The following is a 19726-nucleotide window of genomic DNA, read 5'->3' as shown; positions in this document are numbered from 1 at the left end:
TTTCCAGACAATTATCTTTTTGAGTGGTACCGTTTCATGTCACAGTCCATCTACATACACAACCTAATCCCTCCTTACATTTGCAACAGTGTCAACCGTGGTCATGCTCTCACATCCCAGCAGATATTGTGTTTCTTTGCAAATGGGAGTTTTTTTGTATAATGTCAGAGATGCAGAGAATTTAAGCAAGACAACTGTCTGCAGGACGGCAGAGCAGTCAGAGACACTGTATGACAGAATCACTTCAGAGATGAAGTCACAGTCATCATCACCACCACCACTGCAGTCAGATAAAGACATAATACACGTTTCATTCAGTTTTCTTTATTTCCTACAAATACCAGAGTTAGTTTAGTTAATGTTCCAATAGTTCAGATAATTTGCATCATTCACCTGTGACCATGCACTCACTTCTAACTTGTATTTCAGTTTCTAGATCTGCCCTCCTAATCTGCCGGTCCAAGTATTGTTTTTCTTTGTCCATTTTTTGGATTTTTTTCAGCAGGTGAATATTATGTATCTCTTTTACTGGTAACTGGGAATACATAAGGAGGACATTAAATTATACAGTTGAAGACATAAGGAGGACATTCTTCTTCCCCGCGGGATTTCACCTAAATGAAATCAGTTAACCCTTTCATGCATGACATCACTGCAGTGGACAGATATTCAGTCTTTAATTAAAGCTACATTATTTGCAGTAATGACTCTAACTCTTAATTATGCCATTGTGTTTTCTAATATTTCTTGGGCTCACTTTACTTGTAAATGCTGCTGTGACACTTGAATTTCTCGACTGTGGGATAACTAAAGTCCGATCTTAACCTGATATATTGTTTAATGAACCCAAAACATGTGGCTGCAAAGAAATTCTTTAATAATCTGCATTTTAAGCAATAGTTTGTTCACAGTTTAATCCTAATCGTTTTTGTCATTTTGTCTCTGACTGAAGTTTCCCTGAATATAATCACTGTGGACAGTTATATTTTACACTGAAATGATATGTTTTTTTTAAATCAGTGATATATTCTGTTTCTGGACAGAGTTTTATGTATGTGTTCATGCATAAAAAAATGACATGTTAAACTGCTGATGCATCGAATCCACTAAAATGAATAGCAGTGTAGAAATCCATAAGTCTATGTTTTATATAAAAAATTTCTCTAGTTTATTAATAATTAATGCATGAAAGGGTTAATATGCTACCATTTAAGCAGTTTTCCCTGTAATATTATTGTGGTTGAAAGAACTACATTTAAACTTCCACACTGACCCAATGTTCCCCCACGCCGTCTCCCTCTCTTTTGCAGCTGCAGCAGTGTTGCACTCCTTTCTAAAAACATGTTCACACTCGCTGTATGAGCGCATTAAGATGTCCAATTCTAGCGGGGTGAAAAACGCAGCCCTCCCCTTCCCTGTTGCCATGGTGACTCGTCGAATCGGGGCTTCATTGATGCTGTCTTTTTATAGTTGTGGTGCACGTGCTTAACTAAAGGTGAAAGTACTCTGAGTTGACCAAACTAAGTCAAATCGGCTGTTCTGGAACAGAAAACTCAGAGTTTCCTGTCTCAGAGTAGATCAACTCAGAGTTCAGGGTTAGACTCAGAGTTTGTTGAACCTGCTTTGGGAAAAGGATCCCTGGTCAATGTCTCATGTTTTGGTTGAAGGCCCCATGGTGTTGGTTTTGCTCATCCTGGGAAAGCAGCAGAGTGACTCACTACTCCCTCTAGTGGTCATGTAAATCCTCCTGAATGTCTGTGTTATCAGTCAGTTCATATCTCTACAATCCAATACATTGGCATCTCAGGCTGAGCTTCATCCCTCTTTATTCTCAACACGCTAGGGATAAATCTTTAAATACTGTATTTGAGAGTAGAAATACTACCGGCAGTCCTTTTAGATGGACGGACAGACAGATGAACAGATAGATAAATGGACACAGACTTTATATACCCCAAACTAGGAAATGCCAGTGCAGCAGCAGAACACACAATAAAAATAAAAGCAAATGAGTAAAAATACAATACAAGAGTAAACACTATAGATAGTAATGGTTGAATGTATAAAGCTTTTTTTTTTTCTATTTGTGATTTACTGATTTATTATGTATCTGCAAACTTCATCTGTAGCGGTCCAAAGTCAGAGGGACAAGAAGAAGAAGGAGTATGTGGCCTTGACCTTTGTGCCCTCAGATGAACCGGCATCAGAACTCAAGGATCCCACAGAACTCAAGGACCCCACCTTTAAGAATGGAACTGAAAGCAGCACCCTCCCAATTGCAGAGGCCGAGGTCAGACTCCAGACTCAAAACTCACAAGTAAAAACTAATCTGTCATAAAACATGATTTTCACACAATAGTTATACATTTGAACAAACAAGTTGTGAATTTGAATTATTATAACAATTTTGATATGGTCATGCACTGAATCATGGGTAATTATCAGGCATATGAGCTAGATCAGGTTTTCAAATTGGACTACTACCACTACCACTAGTACTACAACTGCTACTTCTACTACTACTACCATTACTACTACTACTACTACCACTACAACCATCACTACTACTAATGCTACTACCATTACTATTTCTACTACAACTAATACCTCCTCTACTACTAATAATACTTCTACTGCTGTCTCTACCACCACTACTCCTACCACTACTACTACTTCTAGTACCATAACCACTACTACTACCATAACTATTACAACAACTATTACTAATACCAATACCCTTATTAGAATTACCACTACTGCTTCTATGACTAATTCCACTAGGACTACTAATACCACTACAACTATTACTACTACTACTACAACTACTTCTATGACCACCGCTACTACTAGTACTACTAGGGGTACAACTTGTATTGCTACTATTACTACTACTACTACTAGTACTACTAGTACTACTAGTACTACTATCATACTACTATCACTACTACTACTACTAGTCCTACTACTACTACCATGACATCTAGTACTTCTGCAAACCCCACTACTACTACTATAATCAGAATCAGAATCATATTGAGTGAAATCTTTTGCAGAAACTTGTGCAGAAGGTCAACGACAGTGAAGATGATCCTGGAAACACTCCTGAGAACTGCTGCAGTGACAGTATGAACACACACAGACACACACATAAATGATGATACTAGCATTAACGTTTTGGATCAAATATAAACTATGTGTGTGTATATTTCAGAATGTTACAGCTGCTGCCCATTGCTGGATATAGACGCATCCCAGGGAATTGGGAGGGTCTGGTCTATTTTCAGGAAAACCTGCTTCATTATCGTCCAGCACAGATATTTTGAGAACATCCTCACCTTCGTCATCATACTGAGCAGTTTATTTTTGGTAAATACTAACATTATGCATTTGGGAAAACTCTCACTGTGACTTTGTGGTAAAAATATGTTATTATTTAACTTTCTTGTTTTGGAAATTTACATTTATATCTTTTTCTTAGCCTCAGTTTTTATTGACACTGTATAATGTTACTTTTGTCAGGTTTGCAGAATAACTAAACTATCAGACACTAAAATTTAATGGCATTTAAATGTTTTTTAAAGATTTTTAGCCTAATTTGTGTTTGACTTTTAGAAAAATGGTGCAAGGTTAAATAAATTAAATAAATAGGGTTTGTTTGTTTTACTTTTTCCCTTCAATTCAGGTTTTAGTGCAGGAAGAGTTGAGTCCATTGCAATGTAAAGTTTTCTAAAATGTCATCACATCAGTGGAACACACCTGCTCAGTGTCATTTTGCTATGAACACCTGTCCAAATGGTGACATGAGTATCTGTCTGTGTGTATGAACAGGCGTTTGAGGACATCCATCTGGTGTCCAGGGAGACCCTTAAGGAAGTAGTGGACAACGCAGACAAGGTGTTCACTTATCTGTTTGTACTGGAGGTGCTTCTGAAGTGGGTCGCCCATGGATTCAGGAAATACTTCACAAATGGCTGGTCCTGTTTTGACTTCATTATCACAATTGTAAGAACACACACGATTAATATAAATACGTAGAAGACACTTACACTGGTGTTATTAGGGACATTTTGACCAAATAAGATACAATAAAAATGTTTGGTGTGTTTTACAAGATTTTACCTATTTTTCTGAGTTCTCTCTGGTAAATTATTTCTTTAATCTTAGAAAGTGGTCCACTTTTTTTATTATGGTTCATCATCATGAATATGTCAATCTTTTCTTATACATTTGGGACTTTTTTAAAGTAAATTTATCACTTAATGACTTTATTCAACAAAGTTTTGAATTTCTTTTCAAAATATGACTCCATTGCCCTTCTTCCTGAAAAAAAATCTTGCTACCTTAAGTGGCCCTAATACACAATTGTACTAATTGGTTAACAGCTCTCTCAGCTAAATTAAAGCTATACCATGTCTATATCTGGACAGAATAAGTAAAACAGTTCAAATGTCCAGACCTGAGCACATTGAAAGTTACTGAAGGAAGCTGAATGGTCACAAGCATCATTTAAAGCTCAACTGCTTGTATTTTCACGACAGAAGTGTCTTAAAACTGCATGACAGCTGAACGCTGTCATTAAATAAATGCAAATAATTAACTCAAATGCCAATATTTATTTGAGGAGGTTTGTTTTAGTTAATGGAGATTAATTCAATTGCAGTAGTTGGGATTCAACCTGTAAAGCCCAATGTCTATAAATATTTACAGCAGCACTTAAAAATTCAAACATTTGGCACTGAAATATAATGATATAATGTTTGGACCTGATCTAGATTTGGATCAATACACAACACAGTTAAATACCTTTATACCTCAGTTTCCAGTGAGAAAGTGCTTTTGGGCAATTTTAGTTACTCATCATTTGTTACACCTCCTACATTTTTCAGGTTCTGGAAGTCAAGTTACCAAAATAAAAAAGATAAACTACTATTAGTCAATTCTTCTAAATAAAAAACTATTGATAGTATTTTTGATTCAGCTTAGTTTGACCTCAAAGGCTGAAGATCTGTTAACAGGTAACCATGGCAATAGGAGTGATAAGAATGTGTGATTATGTCAGTGTGACTTTACCAAGTGCGCTGTGTCTTCCAGTTGTTGCTTGTATCCACGTCGGCTGAAATGGCAGGAGTTGAACCATCTCTGAGGTACCTGAGAGCTCTGAGGCCTCTGAGGGTCCTGTCTCACATCCAGGGCACAAAGGTGAGACAGATGATTCAAATAGACAGACTGACAGACAGAGGTGGGGGAAGTATTCAGATCCTTTACTTCAGTAAAAGTTCTAGTAGCACACACAGAAAATACTGTGCTTCAGGTAAAATATCATTCAGAACCTTAATTAAGTAAAAGTAATAATTATTGTGTTGTGAAGTGGTCCTCATCAGTGTTTTACTACATTTGGGTTTATTTTCCTGCTGCATTAATATGTATGTTACGTTTTCACATTCCCAGTGGGGCCTGGCAGCGCCTTGCTTAGCAGCAGCCACCCATTGGTGTATTGGAGTGTGTGCGTGAATGGGTGAATGTGAGGCTTTGTAAAGCCCTTTGGGCACCATGAAGGTGTAGAAAATGGGCTATATAAGTACAGTCTATTTACCATTTTACCATTTACATTTTAATGCTGTGTAATTTTTAGGTTGGTCTCATTTTAACTGCTTCACAGCGTTGCTGTCCAGTCAGAACCACTTGTCCCTTTACTCAAGTAAAAATATAAAACTTCAGTTTCTGAAATGTTATCAAAGTACAAAAGTGTAAATGTGGCCTGTAGGGCATTTCTACCAGCTGTTTCTGTTGAAAACAAACTGTACCTCAGGCCACATAATGTAAACATTTAGGTTGTAAAGTAATGAATGTTAACTACACACCAATATGCCAAATCAGTTTTCAATTTTAGAAACAAAACTCAGATTATAACATATTTTCTCCACCGTCCATTATCCTTTTTATGCTTGTTTTCTCTTGTGTCTTCTTCTTCTTTTTTTTTTTTTTGGTCATTTTTGTTTTGGCTTTTGTCCCGTCTACGGTGGCCCAGAGGGGCAACAGCCCCAAAAATTTTCCACTATAAGAAAAAAAAAAAAAAAAAAAAAGATTGTGATTTATGTGAAAAGAAGTATCTGAAAAATCAGTGTACCCCTTAAATAAAAATAAACTTCCATGAAAAAAACTATCTCCTAAAAAAACAACTCGTAATAAAAAATACATGTGTAAAAAGAAATAAAATAAACTTGTATGATTTTTTTAAATAAAATAATTTCAAATAAAATAGACTAATGCAAATAAAAGTGTCTCAAAATAAAACTGAGCGACATCAAAAATTAAATTTTAATTAATTAAGTTTTAAAATACGTTGCCCCAAAATAAATATCATCCAAATAAAAAAGACAATTACTCAATGGAAAAATACATTTATTGAAGAAAAAAGAGTATTTGAAAATATAAAATTTCATATGCCTAAAAAAGAAAACACTTCACTTTTTAAATTAGGTTCATCACAAAAAAGAAACAAACAAAGAAAAAACATCATCCACCTTTTCAATTAAGGGAGGGGCCTCTGTTTACCTGAAAGGTCTCTTGCTTTAAAATCAGTGCTAATCCTAAGGAAGAACCCACAGAAAGTGGAGGTCGGTGAGCTAAAAATAAAGTCATTTTTAAAATATAGACATTAATATAGTTTGCAAAGCAGATAAATGATTAAATAAGGTTCCCGTGTCTGCTTAAGGTTAGGCCTGGGTGTTAAATGGTTAAGGTTAGGGTTAGGGTATGGTTGGGGTCAGTTTTCATTGGTAAATGGGCCTTGTGTGCACTGTGTGAAGGTTCATTGCTAAGCTAATGCTAACGTGAAAAGTTGACTGCAACTTTGTGAACTACCAGTGCGAGTAAGCAATTGTGTGATTTGTTCAACTGCCTGACATTTAATATTATTTTGATGAAAATTAACTACAAAAAGTTCTAAAATTCTTTTATTTTGAGGAGAAGACGTGGAGCTTCCTGTGGAGCTCCACTATCGTGGCATTGTTCATTTATTGCAGTTAGACCAGTTTATTTTATTTCTTTGTACAAATTTATTATTTATTACAAGTTGTTTTTTTAGGAGATAGTTTTTTTTTCATACAAGTGTATTTTTATTTTAGGGGTAGATTGATTTGGCAGATACTTCTTTTTAAATAAATCACAATCTTTTTCTTTTTTTTTTCCTTATAGTGGATACTTTTTTCAACTGTTGCAACTCTGGGCCACTGCACTCAGCCATTTAGTTTGAAATGAGTCTTGATGTTGAGAAGGTGCACTATCATGTAAAATATCAATTATCTATAACTTCCCTCAAATACATTAAAACTAATCCTATGGCTTCTTTGGAAATGTATGGAGCAGAACAAACAGATAGTCATGTTAAAATTTAGGCTTAAAAGAACTAGTTAACATTCCATCACTGGAAACAGATGTCTGCATCTGTTTTTTCTTTCCTACTCTCACTTTCACCATCTTCATCCATCTCTGTCTCTGGTGCAGTCTCTCACTGATCTGCCCATCTCTCTGTTGACAGCTGTCGGTTGGGGTCCTGCTCAGACTCGTTCCAGCCCTCATCGATGCTCTGCTGGTGTCTATGGTGGTCTGGCTTATGTTCAGCGTCATGGGTGTGAACTTGTTTGCAGGAAAGTTCTTTTACTGTTTTAATGAGACATCAGAAGAGTACTTCCTCAACGAGGATGTGAACAACAAGACCGAGTGTGTCGCACTGATAGAGTCAAACTTCACTGAAGTTCGCTGGAAGAACCTGATCATTAACTTTGACAACGTGGTGAATGCTTATGTGGCGCTGTTGCAAGTGGTCAGTTGTAACACAGGAAGTAACCAGTACACACTGCAGTGAAACAACACAATAGATTTTGAGCACAAAATGTATATAACAGTGGCATGAAAAATTCTGTGAACTCTTAAAAATTTCCAATTTTCTACACAAATTCATCATAAAATGTGATGCAATCTGGATCTAAGTCACAAGTGCAGACAAACACAATGTTCTAATATCACATAAACAAATACTTTGTCTTTATTGAACACATATATTAACTCATATAGACCCAAACATCCACCATCGAACAAAACCATCAACTGATGTAAGCTGTGTAATACCTGTTGTTCCACTAATCCTATCAATCCATGTAAATAATTGGTATGCAGTTTGTCATCTTTTCATGGTCATCAGATATGACCCACTTGGACTTTTAGAGGTTCCATAGTTACTGTGGAAACACTGTTATCTTCTACAACATTGATTCACCAGTAAAGCCCCCTACTCCCCCCTTCTCCTGGAGGATTCTGTTGGGGTTCTGTAAATTGGCTTAGAGTCTGGTTTTGACCGACTCTATATATGAAGTGTCATGAGATAACTTTTGTTGTGATCTGGCGCTATGTAAATAAAATTTGATTGATTGAGGGATTTGATTGGTTTTCCCCTGTAAGTCGCTTTGGAAAAAAGCGTCTGCCAAATGCATAAATGTAAATGTAAATGTAAAACCCATGGAGTTGGATCAATGACAGTAAATGGAAACACTTGGTTTATGTTCAGTTATTGAGATATTTTACAGAAAAACTCACTTTTTCTTCAGTTTTCTCTGTTTCTGATACAATAACCCTCAACTTTAATGTGAGTTTTTATGAACATCTTTATGATCAGTAAATTAAATCCAGGCTAATGCATGGTTTTCACTGAAAAAATGTTAAATACAGAGAATAGTATTACAATAAATGGAGAAAAATCCCTCAAGAAAGGTCAAATAAAGAGAAAAAATAATTGGGGAACTGCCATAAAAGTAGCACTGGGTCTTTATGGGTTAAACTTTCACAGTGCTGTTGGAAAAAGCGATCACTTGGACTTGTAATTCAATTATACACAGCTAATGAACATAATCAAAGTCAGACTTTAGTACTCTAAGCTAAAATTCTGTGTTTATGTTGTTTGTTGTTTCAGGCCACATTTAAAGGCTACTTTGACATCCTCTACGCAGCCACAGATTCCAGAATGGTCAGTGACACAGATACCGATATTAGTACTAACAGTACAAGAACATCATACATTGAAGAGCTTTCTAATCTGTATACTGAAGGCAAACAGAATATTTTTTTCAAAGTGGCAACTGACACAGTGCAGTGGCATGAAATGTCAATTTGTCTGTTACCACAGAGCCAATCAGTGCCCTCGTTATATCATGTCTAGACTGGTAACTTGTTGCAGCCCAAAAAGTATCAGGCAGTCAAATAGTAAATAGGTCAGACTAAGTGACAGTGGAGATTTCACTCAGTAGGCAACATTTTGGACTGCAATGCGGAAGACTCAGGTTCAATTCGGGGTCAAAGTAACATTTTTTCCTGCAGATTTTCAAATGGGGGGGCACGGTGCCAAGGGTGCCAGTAGGTAAAATCCAACAGTGATAGACTGACCATTTTCTTAAAAAGGAAAAGAGGGCCGAATTTATGTTTAAATAACGACTTTTTTTTTTTTTTACGTAAGCCGACAATGAGCTTCCCCTCTCTGAAAGACGAGCAGCCGCCACTGCTAAGGAGAAATAGCTTCTCAAAGTTGGCCGAAAAGCAAATTTGCAAAATAAGAAAAAACAAAAAACATAAATTTTCTAAGGGCTGTATCTCCTAAACTATTACAGATATGACATCAAAATTTTGGATGTGTTCGTTTATCTGGTAGGTGAACAAGTGAACTTTTTCAGAACCCTAATGGTAATGATGTGTATGTATGTGTGTGTGTGTAGGTGGAGTCTCAGCCAAAATATAAGGACAATGTGTATGTGTATGTGTTCTTCGTCCTCTTCCACATCTTCGGCTGCTTCTTCATCTTCAACTTCCTCATCAAAGCCTTGTTCGATGCATACAAACAGCAGAGAGAAAAGATACGTGTCCACTCACTGATGATGTGTGTTTCTGTTTGTCTGCCTCTGTCACAGTTAGTTAACTATGTCTCAATTGTTTCTTTGCCTTTACTTTGGAGGAATAAGGTTTTTTTTGACTGAGAAACAGAGGAAATTTTACAATGCTGCAAAGAAACTGAGCTCACCAGAAACTCTGAAACATCCTCCACGGCCTGAGGTGAGTTCATCTGCCTATCGACCAAAGTACAAAGTCACAGTTCAGTGATCACAAATAGTATTGATTCCGGTTTAATGCAATTGAACTGGATTTATTCACCTTCTCAGTTGATCCATGTGTTTGTTTTTTGTGTGTGTGTGTCTCTGTCTACAGAATAAGTTCCGGGGTTGGATGTATTACCTTGTGACCAGACCGTGTTTTGAGGTCTTCATGGTACTTGTGATCTGTGTAAACATTCTGTTGCTTCTGATCGATTCATACCACATGAGCTGGGAAACAGAAGAAATCCTGCACTGGTTCCATTTCATCTGTGTTCTCATCTTCACTGCTGAGTGTATTCTGAAGATCATAGCTTTCCGTTGGCAGTACTTCTCCAGCGTCTTGAACGTCATGGACTTTGTGGTGACCATCACGTCCATAGTAGGTATGTAGACCAAAATCGGCAGTCAAACTCCATTTACAGGAACACTGATATTCCACCATCACCTCAATCAAATATAACAATAACTATTTTGCAATCCCTATTGCAAAGAAGACTAATCTGCCTAAAGTGCCCCAACGTGAACTAATAGCAAAGGGTCTAAGTCAGGGGTGTCAAACTCATTTTAGTTCAGGGGCCACATTCAGCCCAATACAATCTCAAGTGGGCCAGACCAGTAAAATAATAACAGTCAAAAAAGTCAGATTACATTATCAAAATGTTGACATCTACAAAGTTTCCTTAAAAGTCTGAATAACATGAACAATCTGAATTGTCTTAAGAAAAATAACTGCAATATTTTGCCTCAGTTTATCATTTACACATGTACATTACAACTTACGTTACAATGACAAATACACAAAACATCTAGTAACAAGCAGAATGTTATTAAAATGACACTTCTCTTAAGGTATTTAAGGTTGTTCATATTAAGGTTATTCACATTTTTTATAAAAGAATAGTTTGTAAATGTAAACATTTTCATGTAATTTTATTTTTTCTACACTAAAAAAGAGAAAATTGGTGGTTTTCATTATTTATAGGTTATTATGATAGTATTTTACTAGTCTGACCCACTTTAGATTGAATTGGTCTGTATGTGAAACCTGAATTTGAACTATTTTGACTCCACTGATTTTCAGTATCTTCAGTGTAATTTTTGCATTTCACAAATTTATCCCAAAGGCCAGACTGAACCCTTTGGTGGGCTGGTTTTGGCCCTTGGACTGCATGTTTGACACCTGTGGTCTAGGTAGTCCAAGGACAGCTTTCAGTGGATCAGGTTCCAAAGACTTCCCAAAAGTTTTTGAAAAACTGCATGTATACTTTACTACATGGCTAGAAACAACATGCTAAACTGCTGATTACAGATTAACCTTGGTCACAAACAGATGCAACAGTAGTCAACAGGTTTTTATAAAAGCCCAAATACCACAACATGTACCTTTCAAAGAGCTGATTGAAACAATGAAAGGCTAAACTTGTTCTGGTGTTTGAACGGTCAGACCTACCACTCATGCAAAACATATTTTAATCAAAGTGCATGTAAATAGGAATATAAGTGGAAGATTCATTTTTATTGGCTTTTGATTAGCCTCCATCTCAAATGGAATGTTAACTTTTTCAGAATAAGGGCAGAAAATACGAGGAAAATTTGTAATAGATGACATGTTTTAACTTTGGTGATCCTCTTATATTTCATTTGTATTAGAACATACATTCATCAGACTTTGGATCAAATACCTACAATACTATTAACATTACACTCAACTGAATACTTTATTGCCAATTAGCAATTTTTTTTATCACAAAAACATACTGAACTAAAGGATGATTTTCTTATCTTCTTTCCTCAGGCATATTTATTTGGGAGCTAATGATTTTCCATACCATGATATATTTTCATCCTGGTAACTTCGTTGTATTCCGTTTGGGTCGTATCGGCCGTATCCTCCATCGCATCCCTGGAACCAAGAGGATCCGGATGCTTTTAACTGCCTTCATGATGTCCCTTCCTTCCATCTTCAACATCGGCCTCGTCCTCTTCATCATCATGTATACCTTCACTAGTTTTGCTACGTTCCACTTTGGATACGTGAAGAGGGGAGCGTATATTGACGACATGTATAACTTTGAGACATTTGGAAGCAGTATAATCAATATGTGTATTGCTACCACATGGGCAGGCTGGGACGGTATGCTCCTTCCCCTGTTGGTTACTCCTCCCGACTGTGATCCACTCATGCAACACCCAGGAACCACCGTCACCGGGGACTGTGGTAATCCAGGGCTGGCTGTGGCTTTCTTTGTTACCTACTTGGTCGTGTCCTCCTTTCTGTTGTTAAACATCTTCATTGTTGTCATCATGGAAGTCTTAAACATGTTTGCAGAGACAAACAGGGATCCTCTGAACAACAACAACCTGAAGATGTTTTATAAAACCTGGAAAAAGTTTGATCCTGATGCTACACATTTTATTGATTACAGGTGAGCTGGTGCAGGACAAGCTAAATACAGTATGCACCAATAGGTTTATCAGAGATTATAATTCTCATACAGACTTGGCCTTTTTATAATCATGTAATTAACCAGACACTTTCATAAAGATGTAACTCAGTGAAATAGCTGATCATTTTATACACTTCATGCTTACTGTCATATCATTACATTTTGTCATGTGAAAAAACATGCCATTACAGTAATTAAATTACACATTTCAATTCATTTGAACATGGTTAGAATAGCTGATATAGTGTCACACATATATACATACTCCACACACATAATAAGCATAAAACTTTGTCTTTCAGTAAGCTGTCAGATTTCTGCAATGCGCTGCAAGAGCCTCTGAGGATCCCCAAACCAAACTCCATCAATCTGATCCACATGGATCTGCCTCTGCATCCTGGTGACAAGATTCACTGTCGAGACGTCCTTTTTGCACTCAGTGCACAGGTAACCACCTAATCACATTGCTTGTCAACACTGTTTATGTCTTCCATTCTGTTTAATTCTATTGTTTCTATTGTATCCCACTGTTTTATTTATATGCAGGTTTTGGGAGAATCAGCAGAGCTGGACACTCTCAAAGATAGTGTAGAGGAAAAGTTCCAAATGTTCATGGCCAACAACCCATGCAAGGTTCTATTCTATTCGATTCTATTCGATTCGATTCGATTCGTTTCTATTCTATTCTATTCTATTCTATTCTATTCTATTCTATTCTATTCATGTGTTCTTGTAATTATACGTGCGCTGTAATGACTTTGTCTGCAGTCACATGTGATTCTCTCTTTAGGAATCATGTGAACCAATCAGCAGCACCCTGCACAGGAAACAGGAAGAGGTGGCAGCATCCGTCATCCAGAGAGCATTTAGGAAACGCCTCCTGCAGCAGCTGGACGAAGATGAAAAGCAAAACTGAAAATCTCTTCTTTTTGTTGATTTGTAGCTCAACAAATGTTAGTCTTTCCACTCATGCACAGTAGGTGGCATTTCTGGATAGAATATCTAAAAACAACTTGGGCCTTCATGTGTGCTTACATTAACTTCAACTTTTTAAAGACAAATTTGCATTTTATTAATTGTAATGGTGTGATTAATTTGATTCTTTTACAGTTGTATTTTATCCCCATTGTTAACAAACCTACTTTTGACATTTAATTACAGCTTTTCACTAGAAAGAAAATCACATAACATGAATATAAAACACTAAACAATGAAAGTGAACTTGGAAGCCATTCTATTGACTTACCTCTGAGTGAAATGCTGAGTGACTTAGTTCAGTCACATTGTATATGTTTAGGGCTTTATTGTGAGAGGTACTAAGAGAAGCAGTGGATCTGTATTGTGCTGCACATGACGTTGGCAGAAAACGCGTACCGAGCATTTAAAAACTTTTCAGTATTCCAGTATTCCACTTTTTTCTAACCTGAAACACAGCATGTGATATTAACCTTTACAGACAAGCTAATTCATTTTATTAATGACACTAATATAATCATTATCACGTTATCATGGTTGTGACAGACTATGTGAACACTTTTAACATTTAATGGATCCACACTCATATATCTTTAATGCTAGGATTTGTCCAGGTCAAATGTGTGTTCTTACTTTTGGTCAGGAGTATAAATGCATATAAATCTGTGATCTGTGCCCATTCCAACATTTAAATATTAAAACAGCTTGAGCATGTGTGACACCAGCAAGGAAACTCCCTGTTTACTTATCGTGCAGTTTGCATTTGCAGTTTGTCTGTTTACATTCAAGACAAACATAGTAACCTTCCCATCTATTGTGAATAGAAAAAAGTCCCTCTGTTTCATTTCAAACACAATCACTATTTAGTGTATTTTGTAAATATCTACTCTAATTTACACACAAAACATTTCCTGCACCCACGATAAATAACTGGAAAATATAACAAATATGAACTTTCTACTTTTTTATTGAACTGTTTTTCTTTTTATATATGTTTTTTACACAATAAAACATTTTGCATTTGCCTGTTGCATTTTATTTCAGTAGATTTACTACCACATATTTTTAAAAAGTCAGCTTTTCACAAACTCCAAAGAACAAGCCTGTTTTCACCTTTATGATGGTATATTCTACTACTAATCAAAGATGGCAGCTGTGGCTCAGTTGGTAGAGCGGGTTGTCCAATGACCAAAGGGTTGGCGGTTTGAATCCTGGCTCCAACTGTCCCACATGTCGAAGTGTCCTTGGGCAAGACACTGAACCCTACATTGCTCCCAGTAGAGCCAGGCAGTAGCTGCCTACTGGTGTGTGAATGGGTGAATGTGAGCAACTGTAAAGCGCTTTGGGCACCATGAAGGTGTAGAAAATGCGCTATATAAGTTCAGACCATTTAGTATGAGATTATTTTTCACAACCCATAAAGGAGCATTTCATCCTTCAGGTCATCATAATCAGTTCAACACATTTACAAATACTTTCACTGGACAAGAAGAGAATGTAGAATTACAATCTGAAAAGTAGCTAAAATAGTAGAATAATGTGTTTCACAGTGGAGGTGTAAAGGTGTATAAAATTAATTTTGGAAGAGCATGTCACCTAAACTATAAAGACAAATACTGTTTGATTCAGTAAAACTACATTGGAATAGTTCAAAATACATTGTGAAAAATTGCCAAGGTGACAATAATGCAAAATAAAGTCACATACCTATGAAAAACACATAAGTTAAGATTATTACAAATTTTTAACAAATGTATAACTTCCACCCTTTTGCCTTTTTTAAAAAATATAAAGTAAGTGGTGAAAAAGAGGAATAAGAAATAATGATAAGTGCAAAGAATGAAAAATTTGAAAAATCAATCAAGAAAAGAACAACGGATAGTTTTCACTTCAAATCTTTTTAGACATTTCATGGTCAAGTCAGTTTTTGAGCAGGTCTGAGGGCTTTAATACTTGAATCAGTGTGCAAAACCAAATGTAGATGAACTAATAGCAAATGTCTGCAAAATGTAGTCAACATGTTAAATTGGATCTTTTGTTTAAGATGGTACACTGCATAACGATTTAAAGTAAATTAAGTGATCATGGTCACAGGGGTTTATAACATGTGGATGGATTGAAGTAGATTGAAAATGTCTAAATAAAAATAATAATACACCAATACCTTTGTTATTTTCAATTCAACCTAGCTCTAACCCTAATTTTATCATATTTGCTTTATTTTCCCTCTCATTTTTCTTTACTTTAAAGGTGGGGTACGACATGTTTTCCTGGAGCATTTTTTACTATTACTATTACTATTTACTATTTTTTGCTGAAAATCCCCTTCACATCCCGATTACAACCAATTAATTAAATGCTCTAACACAAAAATTAAAAAAATGTATTCACCTGTGGAACAGTCAGGACTGAAAAAACACCATCCATTAATTTTATGCACCCAATCAAAATGATTGATCGAATGAAGGAAACAATATAATACTAGAAAAGCCAAGGCAGATCAGTGAACCCCCCCCCCCCCCAATCACCACCAAAATGTAATCATTTGATCCTTGTGTCAGTATCAACATTTCCTGAAATTTTCATCCAAATCCGTCCATAACTTTTTGAGTTATCTTGCATACAGACAGACAGACAGACAAACCAACGCTGGCAAAATTCTACATTCTCTTCTTGTCCAGTGAAAGTATTTGTAAATGTGTTGAATTGATTATGATGACCTGAAGGATGAAATGCTCCTTTATGAGTTGTGAAAAATAATCTCATACTAAATGGACTGATCTTATATAACGCATTTCTACACCTTCATGGTGCCCAAAGTGCTTCACAATTCCTCACATTCACCCATTCACACACACACACACACACCAGCAGGCAGCTGCTGCCTGGCTCTACTGGGAGCAATGTAGGGTTCAGTGTCTTGCCCAAGGACACTTCGACATGTGGACAGTTGGGACCAGGATTCAAACCGCCAACCCTTTGGTCATTGGACAACCCACTCTACCAACTGAGCCACAGCTACCATTTTTGATTAGTAGTAGAATATTTACCTCCGCCAAGGAGGTTATGTTTTTGCCAGGGTTTGTTTGTTTGTTTGTTTGTCTGTCTGTTTGTTTGTCTGTCCGTTAGTGTGCAACATAACTCAAAAAGTTATGGACAGATTTGGATGAAATTTTCAGGGTTTGTTGGAAATGGGATAAGGAAGAAATGATTAAATTTTGGTGGTGATCGGGGGTGGGGGGGCCCACGGGGGGGCCCACTGATCAGCCTTGGCGGAGGTCTGCGCTCTGCGAGTGCTTCTAGTTATTTATTTATTTACTTATTTATTTATAACACGCAAAGAAAAATATAACAAAACAAAGCAAATTAAGACATAAACAAAATAACATTTAAATGGACAGAATCTATCTTCAAGCACATACAAGTCTGAATACTGCATGGTTGAAAAGGAGTAGGAAGAAGTATAAACTTATTTAATCCTACCCCTCAGTGCTTTTACACTTTTATCATTAACTTAATACAACAATCAAACAATACTATTTCCCTAATTTTAGCATTGAACCACAACAATCCATAATCCAGTAACTGAATTATTCACAACAAAATATTTATGGCAGTAGAGTCATACAAACAAACTCAACAATTCAATCATTTTCGTCAATAATTACAGCATATTTATCAGTACATCATTCATAAACAAACAGGCCTCACTGTCATTATTAAATGCTGTACCTCTCAAGAATCAATTCTTTATATCTTTTTTTAAACTGAATTATGTTTGATATTTGTTTATCTCCACACACAGTTTGTTCCACAGTTTTACTCCACAGATGTAAAAGAAACAGAAACTTTTTAACCTAGTGCGTACTTTATGAATCTTTAAATTTAATTCTCCCCTTAAATCATTGCCTCCCTCTCTTTCACAAAACATTTCTTGAATATTGCCTGGCAGTAAGTTAATCTTTGCTTTATACATTATTTGAATAGTTATGAATTCCACAAGGTCGATGAGTTTTAAAGTTTTAGATTGTATAAATAGTGGATTTATGTATTCCCGAAAACCAACATTGTGAACAATTCTTATTGCTCTTTTTTGCAATATATAAATTCTATGTAATGAACTTGTAGATATATTTCCCCATACCTCCAAACAGTAACTTAAATAAGGTAAGATCAATGAATTATACAAAATCTGAAGTGATTTCTGATCTAATATCCCCTTTGCTCTGGCCAGGACTGAGATGCTTCTGGATAGTTTGTTTTGTAGATATTTTATGTGAGGTTTCCAGCAAATTTTATCATCGATTATCACTGCGAGAAACTTGATTTGATTGACCCTTTCTATATCTACACCCTGTACTTGTACCTATATCTCATTACTTGTTTTACAATTTGCCAAAAATCATGAATTTTGTTTTACACAGATTTATTGACAACTTATTTTTGTCAAACCATAATTTAGTTTTATTTAGCTCAGAAGGGATTATGTCCAAAAGTTGCTGTAAATCCTTACCAGTTCCTAGAATATTTGTGTCATCAGCATATAATATAAATTTCATTTGTTCAGGCACTTAACATATATCATTAATATACATTGAAACAGTTTAGGTCCCAACACTGACCCCTGGGGGACACCACACACAATACTCAAACACTCAGAATGACAGTCTCCCAACGTCACAAACTGTTTCCTGTTCTCCAAATAGCTTCTCACCTAATTCAGCACCACTCCCTTGATTCCATACTGTTCCAGTTTGTTGATTAAAATGCCATGGTTTACGGTATCAAATGCTTTTTTTTTTTTTTTTTTTAAATCAATGACAACTCCAACTGTGAATTTTTTATTGTCTATGGAATTTGTGATTTCTCCAATGACTTCAATTAATGCTAGTGATGTTGATCAGTTGGTTCTAAATCCATATTGACTGTCTGAAAGTAATTTGTGTTTTTCTTTGAATGCGTCTAATCTATCATTGAAGACTTTTTCTAGGATTTTGGAGAATTGTGGGAGAAGAGAAATAGGCCTGAAATTTGTGAAGTGGTGTCTGTTCTTGTACAATGGTATGACTTTAGCCATTTTCATTTGACTTGGAAATGTCTCAGTTTGGAATGATAAGTTGAAAATGTAGGTTAACGGTTTGGAAATGCCTAGAATGACCCTTTTCACAACTATCATGTCGATTTCTTCACAGTCATTAGATGTTTTACTTTTACATTTATTAACAGTTTCTATTATTTCTTTTTCATCAGTGGCTTTGAGAAACATTGATTTTGATCTATTGATACTACATTACTCAGATCTGTTGCTGAAGCAGGAATTTTATCTGCCAAGTTTGGGCCAACATTAACAAAGAACTCATTAAACGTGTTCACCACCAGGTACCTATTACTGACATTGAAATAATTTTCAATGAAATAATTTGGGTAGTTCTCTTTACTAGGAGCATTTCTAATAATACTGTTTAATACATTCCATATGCCTTTAATATTTTTTTTTTTTAAATCATTTTCTAGTATTTTATTATAGTATTCCTTCTTGCATGTTCTCATATTAGTTAACTTATTTTTGCATTTCTTGTATTTATTTTCTGCCTTAGTTCTATATTTTATAAACTCTCTATATAGTGTATTTTTCTTTTTACATGCATTTTTTAACCCCTTTGTGATCCATTGATTATCCTTATGTTTTCCTCTTCTACTATATTGTTTGATTCGACAATGTGTATCATATAAAACCTTAAATATTCTTAGAAAACTATCATAGGCCTTATCAGCATGTTTCTCTTTATATATGATCGTAAAGGTCAAAACAGGCTTGTTCTTTGGAGTTTGAGAAAAACTGACTTTTTAAAGATATGTGGTAGTAAATCTACTGAAATAAAATGCAACAGGCAAATGCAAAATGTTTTATTGTGTAAAAAAACATATATAAAAAGAAATACAGTTCAATAAAAAAGTAGAAAGTTCATATTTGTTATATTTTCCAGTTATTTATCATGGGTGCAGGAAATGTTTTACGCGTGTAAATTAGAGTAGATATTTACAAAATACACTAAATAGTGATTGTGTTTGAAATGAAAAAGAGGGACTTTTTTCTATTCACAATTGATAGGAAGGTTACTATGTTTGTCTTGAATGTAAGCAGACAAACTGCAAATGCAAACT

The 19726-nt window shown here is 35.6% G+C and overlaps 1 protein-coding gene across 1 annotated transcript in view; it reads left to right on the top strand.

Moving 5' to 3' along the window:
• The window catches only part of LOC115421549 (sodium channel protein type 8 subunit alpha-like), a 48975-nt gene extending 34390 nt beyond the window's left edge, over window positions 1-14585 (top strand). Inside the window, exons 18-31 of the mRNA XM_030137480.1 lie at window positions 2130-2290; window positions 3054-3123; window positions 3212-3366; window positions 3829-4002; window positions 5092-5199; window positions 7541-7825; window positions 8969-9022; window positions 9765-9902; window positions 9994-10098; window positions 10252-10522; window positions 11935-12565; window positions 12889-13033; window positions 13133-13219; window positions 13377-14585. Coding sequence (XP_029993340.1) covers window positions 2130-2290; window positions 3054-3123; window positions 3212-3366; window positions 3829-4002; window positions 5092-5199; window positions 7541-7825; window positions 8969-9022; window positions 9765-9902; window positions 9994-10098; window positions 10252-10522; window positions 11935-12565; window positions 12889-13033; window positions 13133-13219; window positions 13377-13502 — 2510 coding nt within the window. The 3' untranslated portion in view covers window positions 13503-14585. The remainder of the gene's footprint in view (window positions 1-2129; window positions 2291-3053; window positions 3124-3211; window positions 3367-3828; window positions 4003-5091; window positions 5200-7540; window positions 7826-8968; window positions 9023-9764; window positions 9903-9993; window positions 10099-10251; window positions 10523-11934; window positions 12566-12888; window positions 13034-13132; window positions 13220-13376) is intronic.
• The last annotated feature ends 5141 nt before the right edge of the window (window positions 14586-19726 follow it).

The sequence above is a fragment of the Sphaeramia orbicularis genome, chromosome 6 (genome assembly GCF_902148855.1).
Source record: "Sphaeramia orbicularis chromosome 6, fSphaOr1.1, whole genome shotgun sequence".
Taxonomy (NCBI): Eukaryota; Metazoa; Chordata; class Actinopteri; order Kurtiformes; family Apogonidae; genus Sphaeramia; species Sphaeramia orbicularis.
This window is presented reverse-complemented; position numbering and strand designations above follow the sequence as displayed.